This window comes from Arachis ipaensis, chromosome B07 (genome assembly GCF_000816755.2).
Source record: "Arachis ipaensis cultivar K30076 chromosome B07, Araip1.1, whole genome shotgun sequence".
Lineage (NCBI taxonomy): Eukaryota > Viridiplantae > Streptophyta > Magnoliopsida > Fabales > Fabaceae > Arachis > Arachis ipaensis.
Genome location: NC_029791.2, coordinates 102,287,331 through 102,297,528, shown reverse-complemented (window position 1 = coordinate 102,297,528; position 10,198 = coordinate 102,287,331). Strand labels below are relative to the sequence as shown.

The 10,198-nt window shown below is 38.0% G+C and overlaps 1 protein-coding gene across 1 annotated transcript; it reads right to left on the bottom strand.

Moving 5' to 3' along the window:
• On the bottom strand, positions 752-3,803 carry LOC107609895 (tubulin beta chain). The gene is made up of 3 exons (XM_016311953.2): positions 3,186-3,803; positions 1,781-2,050; positions 752-1,678 (listed from the first exon to the last, which is right to left on the bottom strand). The coding sequence occupies exons 1-3, from the start codon at positions 3,583-3,585 to the stop codon at positions 996-998; spliced, it is 1,353 nt and encodes a 450-aa protein (XP_016167439.1). The 5' UTR covers positions 3,586-3,803; the 3' UTR covers positions 752-995.

Here is a 10,198-nt window from a genome sequence, read left to right as displayed (position 1 = left end):
ATAAATTAAAATAATACAACATATATGATAATTATTAGTTAAAATAAAACATAAAAAGAATATTTACTTATTTATTTATTTATTTTTGCGGATACACAAGTCAGATATGCAAATACCTACATAAAATTCGCAATCCGATCCTATTAGTGTACGAATCGGATCGATATCCGCAATTTTTAAATCAAATTCAGATAAATACTGCAGATATGCGAATCAAATCTGATCCATGAACACTCTATTCATATCACCAATGAGTACTCACATTTTACACTATACGTTACTTGCATATGTATTCCCACTCACTAACAAACTCATACAACCCTTTACTGCTTCAGCTAATTAACCTACTAATTCTTACTATAAATATCTATTTTCTTGTTATTAATTACTCTATTAAATAACCACTATTAACAAACACGGATCCAAGACTTTAGGGCATGATTTCTTAATTCAAAAAATTAATGATTAACAGCCCAACAAATCAGTAGTTTCACCTGGTGTTTTTCACCTATTTGTTTGTAGAATATCGATCTTTAAATCGGTTATGTTTTAGCGACCCACAAGCATCACCAAACTGTACATCTTAATATGGAACAGCAACAAATAAAGGATACCCATCTTTTGGCCTGGTGAGAGGTTCTAACTTCTAAGTACAAGTTTGGCTTCCTCTAGACCATGGGAGTGGCTTTTCTTTCAATTTTAGGATGACAGAATCCCACAAGTTTACTAAATGCAATGTGAATTGGAATGATACCAAACTAATGAACTTGCATGCTTGATATTATTAAATCGAAATAGAAGTATATATGAATAAACTATTGTCTTTGTTTGACAGGCCAGAAATGTAATACATTTGAACGAGTAAATCAGCAAAAATATAAGGAGATACAGAATTGCATATGGCAGTAGATATACGATGAGCGGTAAAGCTTTGTATATTGATTTAGGTGGCTACAATGGAGACATGATCTCTTAGGTAGCAAACATTCTTGATTCTACTCGTTATAGGCCTCTTCACCATCATCTTCATAGAGCTCCTCCTCCTCATCCTCGGCTGTTGCATCCTGGTATTGCTGGTACTCCGCAACTAGATCATTCATGTTACTCTCTGCTTCGGTGAACTCCATCTCGTCCATTCCTTCCCCAGTGTACCAGTGCAAGAAAGCCTTGCGCCTGAACATTGCCGTGAACTGCTCACTGACCCTCCTGAACATCTCTTGAATTGATGTCGAGTTTCCAATAAAGGTGGACGACATCTTCAGATTCTTGGGTGGAATATCACACACACTGGACTTCACATTGTTGGGAATCCATTCCACGAAGTACGACGAGTTCTTGTTCTGCACATTGATCATTTGCTCATCCACCTCTTTCGTGCTCATCTTTCCCCTGAACATTGCTGAAGCCGTCAGGTAACGGCCATGTCGAGGATCAGCAGCACACATCATATTTTTGGCGTCCCACATCTGCTGAGTCAGTTCTGGAACAGTGAGGGAGACATACTGCTGCGACCCACGAGATGTGAGAGGCGCAAACCCCACCATGAAGAAGTGAAGACGTGGGAATGGGATCAGATTGACTGCCAGCTTCCTGAGGTCAGAATTCAGTTGACCAGGGAACCTTAAGCAGCACGTTACCCCACTCATAGTTGCAGAAATCAGATGGTTCAGATCACCAACTGTAGGTACACCACGAAGGAAAAGAAATTAACAGAGGTTATTATTGTTTGGTTATATGCATAATCTTTTAAAGCATATGGAACAGATGAGATAATACTTACAGCTTGGCGTACTGAGCTTCAAGGTCCTGAAGCAAATGTCATAAAGTGCTTCATTATCAAGAACCATGCATTCGTCTGCATTTTCCACCAACTGGTGTATCGATAAAGTTGCATTGTATGGCTCCACAACAGTGTCTGAGACCTTTGGAGATGGAAAAACAGAGATTGTGAGCATCATTCTATCTGGGTATTCCTCCCTAATCTTCGAGATCAGAAGTGTTCCCATGCCAGAACCAGTGCCTCCTCCTAGCGAGTGGCAAACTTGAAAACCTGATAAAATCAAATATTATATTTAGAATAAAGGGCAACAGATATCCATAAGTTCAAAAAAAATACTGAAATCTCAAACAAAATTAAAATATTAAAATTCGAATAACGAATCTCTAGCAGTAGGTTCGGAGTTTGAGCCACATCTCCACATTCGACATAGTATAAACTCTTTATCATGTAGTTCCAAGTGGATTTCAATTCTAACTCTTTTCGGAGGCAGATCAGTTTGTTTCATACTCCTTTTAATTTAATTATTCATCCAACTTAGTTCCATGGTTTATTTACACAAAAGAACCCTCTTTCGACAATGGAACAAAAAAACTGTAGTAGTGGTAATAGACTAATGGAAGAAGAAACAAACCATGCACTAGCATAAAAAGATAATGTGATCCCTCCCTGGTCATCCCTTGTTACGAGTCCTGACAACTGAGGCCATGTTAACAACTCAGCCTCACCAACTTGAGAAAAATGATTGAGTACCAATTATTGTAGGGGAAAGATGTCAGGAAAAAAAAAAAAAAAAACTGATGCTAACAGTTCTGGACCTACTATTATTCGCTCTGTTTCTTTTTCTTTTCTTGTGATAGATCTACGGATAACATAGAGAATAAACAATCCAGAAAACAAGCCGAGTGAGATGTCATTTGTGATGCAATTACTTTCGATTCATGGTGTCCATTTATCAAGATCCCCATAGTATTCATTAATGCCAAAAATAATTTATTCTACAAAAGAGAATCGGATCTCTTAGAAGTGTTCTATCATTCTGTCAAACAAGTACAAATGATTAATACACCTAGGAAATATGGTTTATGGCGTATAAGTAATTCAGCGATTTCTTTGCGGATTAAGTCAAACTTAGTAGTCGAATTTCACAGTCTCGGTTAGAACTTACCAGATCAATTCTCGAGCATTACTATACTGATAAAATGAAACTTTCACATCAAGCAAATCCATCGATAACAATGGCTAGAAATATCTACATCGAAATTTAACAAATCTAAAAGGACATCGTATCACACACATTACTCAAAACGAATCACATTCAAGGGAGCTTAATAGTGAAGATCGTTCAAACAAAAGACAGAGAAACTGAGCTAAAAGCAGAGAAGCACAGCGAAGGAAATGAAAGTACCTTGCAAGCAGTCGCAGTTCTCGGCCTCTTTGCGAACGACGTCGAGAACGGCGTCAATCAACTCAGCACCTTCGGTGTAGTGACCTTTCGCCCAGTTGTTTCCGGCACCGGACTGGCCAAAGACGAAGTTATCAGGTCGAAAGATCTTACCGTATGGACCAGATCTGATGCTGTCCATGGTACCAGGCTCAAGATCCATGAGCACAGCCCTGGGAACGTACCTTCCACCAGAAGCTTCATTGTAGTAGACATTGATCCTCTCGAGCTGGATATCGGAGGAGGCTTGGCCGTTGTACTTTCCAGTAGGATCGATGCCGTGCTCGTCGCAGATCACCTCCCAGAACTTGGAGCCGATTTGGTTCCCACATTGACCTCCCTGCACGTGCAAGATCTCTCTCATTGCTGTGGCGGTTACTTCTCTGAGAGAGAGATTTAGGTTTGGTGAATTAGGAACGAGATAGAGTGAGTGAGTGAGTGAGTGAGTGAATGAGAATTGAGAAGAGAAGATTTGAGATTTTTATTGGAGAAAATGAATGGGAGGAGGATAGGATGGTAATAATGGAAGGGCGGGATATTTTGTTTTCAAGTGTGGTGTCGTGTGCCGTTCATTCTTGAAGGTATGGTACGGGCACCAACTATGCCCAACGCATACTTCATTACTTCTACCCCACCCACGTTCTCTCTCTTCCTTCTCCATCTAAGCCCCTGGCCCCACCCATCCACTTTTTCTTATTGTTGCGGATTCTATTATTGCACAAAATTTCGGTGCATCGGTAAAACCGAACAAACAACTTATGAAAATTTTTTTAGCAATAACCTAGTGTATAATTTAGCCCAGTATGAGATCCAAAGAAAAAAAGCCCATCATGCAAATCAGTATTTCATTTTTGTCGCTCTGACTCAATGAAGGAAAAGCAACTAAAAAAAGGTTATTATGTCATTCTCTTTCAAGAACGACCATTTCCACGGTTCAATTAGCTCTGTGGTCAAGTCCAAAAGAAAATCAAATTAGCTCTGTGGTATCTCATCGTTGAGTATTGATAAAAGGTCCTCCTACGTATTTTAGTGCAGGAAAATCAAACGTAAATTTTCAGTAAGCATAGCACGTGCACAAAAAAGAAGAAAATCCAATTGAAAATTCCAAATTCTTTCCAATCCTGAAATTCAAAATTCTATTTTGTCATGTGACTGCAGAGCTTGGAAGAGAAACCCAAACTTTGAATTTGTCATTTCTAGCTATGTACTACTCTTCAATTTCAAACTTAGGTTGTTTTTAGGCTATTTTTTTACGTATGGAAATATTGAGTATGTTTTTACTAAAAATGGGTCAATTTTGTGTAATTGTAAGTGGGTGAAAGCTGCAGGGGAAGTATGTCCAACACCCAAATAGTGTGTTGCACTAGCAAGCAGGACGCGTGTTAAACAATGGCAAGCTCTCATCTAGCACGCATAGGGCGTGTTGGGCACGTGTCATGTATTAATTTGATGTAATTTCAACATGTGACTTGTGTTGAGTGGTCTGTCTATAAATATAAAGTTTATTTGCCATTTTACTTTATTGTTAGGAGAGTTGTTTTAGTGTGTTAGTGGTATCATAGAGGGTACCGCAATATACTCGTATATTACAATAGTAAGATTATACGAAATAAATATGAGGGTGACTTTTGTGTGTGAGAATCCGATTTTGTTTGTGAATCCTTGCACTACGACGTTTACAAAGGTACAGTGCAATCTTTGTCAAAGCAAAGAGAGTGATATCTTAAAGAAGGTGAGCAATATTTTATACAAGAATCCCATTATCGTATTTGGCGGTCTAATATATAGTATGTAGCATATATTTTATATTCACCAGCAAACTCAGGTGCAACAGCCGAAGATTAAGTTGTATATTGAATTTGAACATATAGCTACAGATGAGATTCAACATGACTCAGACATAGAAGATGATAGAGTTGAAGTGTACGAATGAACGAATAGTGATAGCAAAGAGGACTTCGAAGCTAACCACGAAGCAATTATGAGAGTGAGGATGGTGATGGGGCAGGTGAGGCAGTCATGGAAAATGTAGTGGTTCCACCTGCAGTCAGTCAACCCATTGATGTTCCACCTTTTATGCGTAACTTGGATCTTGACACCATGTATCCACCAGAATTCTCCGAATATGCGAACATAGGTACGTGAGAAGTGAGTAATACATTTTTCTTAATTTATATTTTGGTTAGATTGATGAGTGACAATTTACTTTTTCTAAAGGTATTGTTGTTCCTGAGGACAGGGAGTTTAGGATCGGAATGGAATATAGTTCTAGATAGTTAGTCGTTGCGACAATTAGGAGCTATATTATCTCTAGAGGAGTCAATCATACTGTATATGAGTCCGAGACACAAACGTTCTATGCAAAATTCAAGATATATGGTCATGGATGCGATTAGCTTATTCGAGCCAGATTGATACGGAAGAAAGGTTGTTGGGAGATACGGAGATACAACCGGAGGCATACGTGCACCATAGGAACGATTTTCATAGGATCGTTGCAAGTTGGACTCAAACACTGTTGCAAAGGCTATAAGGCCATTGGTTGAAACCAACCCATCCCTGAAGGTGAAGTCTATGATTGTGGAAGTTCAGTCCAGGTTCAACTACACCATCAGTTACCGAAAGGCTTAGTTGACAAAGTAGAAGTCGATCAAACAAATCTTCGGTGGTTGAAAAGAATCTTACCAAGCTTTTCAATTATGGTACATGATAATGGTTCAGAAGATGTCTGGCTCAGATAGAAACACGACCCCCTATATAACAGGAGTGAAGAGGTGGACGGTGTCAAGATACTTTGTTGGATATTATAGAGTTTCAATTCATGCATTAAAGCGTTCCGACATTGCAAGCCTCTGGTTCAGATCGATGGCATACACCTTTACGAAAAATAGAAAGGTGTCCTTTTGATTACAGTTGCACATGAAGGAAACCAAAATATTATGCCAAATGCTTTTGGCATCATGAAGGGGAAAGACCGCTAATCCGTGGTATTTTTTTTTCAGTAATTATGAAGGCATATTATTAGGAGAGATGGCGTGGAGATAATCTCTTATCACTATGAGTCAATGAGGACAACAGTAAATCATAGCAACAATAATTGACAACCTCCAAGAGCATGTAGATGTTTTGCATTAGGCACATCAGTAGCAACTTTTTAAGGGTATTCAAGGCCCCGTACTTGCATAAGCTTGTTGTTAATATAAGTATTTGATGCTACTATTATTTCTACTTATGATGTGCTGGCAGTGCCTAATACGACGATGTACAGTGTGATTTGTAGGCTATTCAAGGATAGTGGAGGAGTACAACATCAAATACAAGAAGTTACAAGAGCGAGATGAGACATATTTCTTATGGTGCAACAACATCAAAGTTTCCCAATAGGTATTGAAATTTAACGAGGGACATTGATGAGGTCACATGATGACGAACTTAGTCAAGTGCATAAATTTAGTGTTGAAGGGTGCCCAAAACCTTCCTGTGTCGACGCTTGTCCAAGCATGCCAGATTTAGTTACTCTCAATTTGTCACTCACCGGATAGAAGCAAATTTGTAACGTGCAGGAAATATAGTTCTAGGTCGTCAGGTATGATCAGGCCTTGATACGGCCGCCAGACAAACTGAAACATATTATTGGAAAATTAATATCATAATTAACATTAACATACATAGAGCACAAATACTGGCCTCTTCCATATCATATATTTCTTTCTTAAAAGACGTTGTGCTCTTCAATGTATATGCTTTGTTTCATGCACAATGACTCTACTTGCAACACATGACGTTAAAACACATAACATATGTACTGTTAGTAAAATACAGGTAAATACGAATAAAATACAAATTAAAATATGTACTATTATCTTTGAGCAACTAATATGTAACTGGTGCAAGCTGTAACACCCTATTACCCTTAGCCTTACCTCTAGCCATAAAGCAAAGGACGACAAAGCGTCATGATAGTTCTACAGCTCATACAGTAATATATAATCAAAAATATAATATACTAGAAGTCCGATGAAGGAACAAAGCTCAAAGACGCAGAAAACAGAGATACAAAAGCACAAAGCGTTCATATGTGATAACTAAACGCGTAGATACAAAAGATAAATAGAGTAAACAAGGTGTGTGTGTGTGTGTGTGTGTGTGTGTAAAGAAACTTAGTCTTTACCCGCGGAGTTTAGGCTGACTAGTTAAAACAGATACAACAAAGTTTTTGAAAGCTAAACACATACATCTTATCTCTCAAAGTTACGCCATCTAAGGCAGCAAGTACAATATACAAAAGTGAGAGAATAACTATATCAAAATAATCAAAAGACCAAAAGAGAGTCATCCTCCGCTCTGTCACCATCCGCAAACTCACCGAGGTAGATTGCGACCTGCATATAAAAAATAACAATAACATATGGTATGAGAACCAGAGGTTCTCAGCATGGTAACAGTGCCCAATAGATAAGATATAACGTTCCAGGACGCTAAAGGCAATCTTAGAACTGCAAACCGAATATAAAGATTCAACTCAAAATAAAACTTAAACCATAAAAGGGTTATCTATCTTAAGGAAATTATAAACTAACAGAAACACTGCTATCCCACAGCCTTCGCTATCCTATCCTCCATGCGATCTCATCACCACCGCCTACCGAACCTCCTCAATTTCCGTAAAAAACACAGATAATGCACGCAAGTAAAGCAGAAGTAATATATATTTACAGCAAGAAATTCAAGAAGCAAGTAAGCATGTTATACATTTAGGCAATAGATGCAATTAGGCAAAGCAAGCAAACACATAGAAGATGCACATGATAATGTCCGTCCCATTGGTCGTGATATCACTTGTCGGTTCAACTGCCAACCCGGCACATCCCTTTGAGATGTCGCCTTTCGATCACGAATAATTGGTACCCCAGGGATATAGTGCTCATGACCCACTATCTAGGAATATAGTGCCTGGCCCACTCTTGCGATTCGAAAGGATGCGAGCAAGATAATCAGCATCAAACCTCGCATCTCAACATAAGCAAGATTAACCACCGTACTTACGCCAGTGCTGCAACCTCGACAAGCAGGATTAACTACCATCCTTGCCAGGCGCATAGTGACTTACCGAATCTCAGCATATCAATAGCATAAAATCAGTCTTAATGATCACTTTCAGTATCTAACAAGTTCATCATTCCTTTTCAAATTCCAAACTCATGATAACCATCATCAGTTCTCAATTTCTCAAATTCATCGTCAATACAGCACTCCACCAATTCACTTAACTAGTCCATCCATAGTACTTCCCAAGCTTAAGTCACTGTCTTCTAAACTCATTAACAGAAAATATCTAATTAAGTTACTTAACCCATCCTCACTAGTCTCAAAACCTAGTCACTAGCTAAGAGCCTTAAATAGTAATTAAAGAAGTTTAGAAGGCTAGAGGAACTGTTAAACTTTAAAAAAAAGTTTTCAGTAAAACAGGGATCATGCGTACGCATGCATCTATCCACATACGCATGGGTTAAAATGTGACAAAGTCGCATACACGTGCATCATCTGCGTACGCAAGCGTCCAAAACAGAAAAGGGTTGCTGCGTACACATGCCAATGGCTGCGTACGCGGGAGTGTAAACGTTGCATTTTCGCGTACACATATCAACTTCCGTGTACGCGTGGGTGTATTTTTTGACATTTTTGCGTATGCATGTCAGTGTTGCGTACGCATGAGTACTGAGCAGAGGCCAATACTCGCATCGCGTGGCACTGTCTGTGTACGCATGCCTAAAAAATCTTTGAAAATGTTGTTTGCTACAGAATTCAAATTTTTGTACCAAATTTCAAATATGCATAACTTTTTCGTTTTAAAATATTTTTCACCCGTTCTTTAAACGTCTTAAACTTCTCGAACGTAACTTTCATTTAAATTAAGTTTCATTAAAATTGAGGGTCTGGAGAACAAGTTATGGCTCGTTAAAGTTGGTTAAAAATTAATTTTTACCAAAATTTGTAAAACATCTAACTTTCAAAACTCATAATGCCAAATCAATTTACTCACAGCCCAAAATAGCACCAAATCAACCCAAAATCAATACTAAACATTCTCGCACCATTTCTCAATCATACAACTATCTAAACCATTCAATTCTCACTCAATTCTTTTAACAATTCTTTCTCAAAATCACAAGTCTCAACGATTATCAATCCAAACCTCAGTCATACCACAATTACACCATTCCAATCCATTACAATCATTATTTATCAACATATCACCATAATCATGATCCAACTTATACAAATTATTCAATCTTCATCAAATCCATATACCACAAACACAATTCAATCAACTATTTATTTAATTCAATCCTATCTTACAGTCTACTAGCCTAAGTTTCACAAATCATTACATATTAACTAAAGGAAACTGAAACCATACCTTGGTCGATTTTCGCACAACTCAAAACACTGAAAATGACCTCCAACCAAGTTTAACAAAGCTTCAGACCTAAAAATCTAATTCCAAGCAATTCCAATCCACCAACTTTACTCCAATCACAAGAATTTAAGCTATATTCATACAATTTTTCATAATTGATAACTAGGGCTCACAAATACACCAAACCACAAGAGTTTCGAAGTGACTTACCTTATCCAACGGTATTTGGGGCAAAATCTAACAATAATCCAATGCTGGATTACCCCTAACCAACTAAAATCACAAAATCTACTCAATAACTAAATCCAAAATTTTAAAACTGTTAGGGTAGAAAACTTGACAAGAAATTGAAAGTTTCTTACCACTTTGTTTGAATAAAATCGAAGAGCTTGGCAAGAGGTTTGTGTGGCCGCAAACGACACACGAATCGGAGCTCTGTAGCTCAAGTTATGACCAAGAGAAGATTGGGGTGAATAGTGAAACCCTTCTCTTCTCCCTCTTCAATCTCACCTACATTTTCTTGTGTTTATGTGATGAATGAGCTGAAATGGCTCAT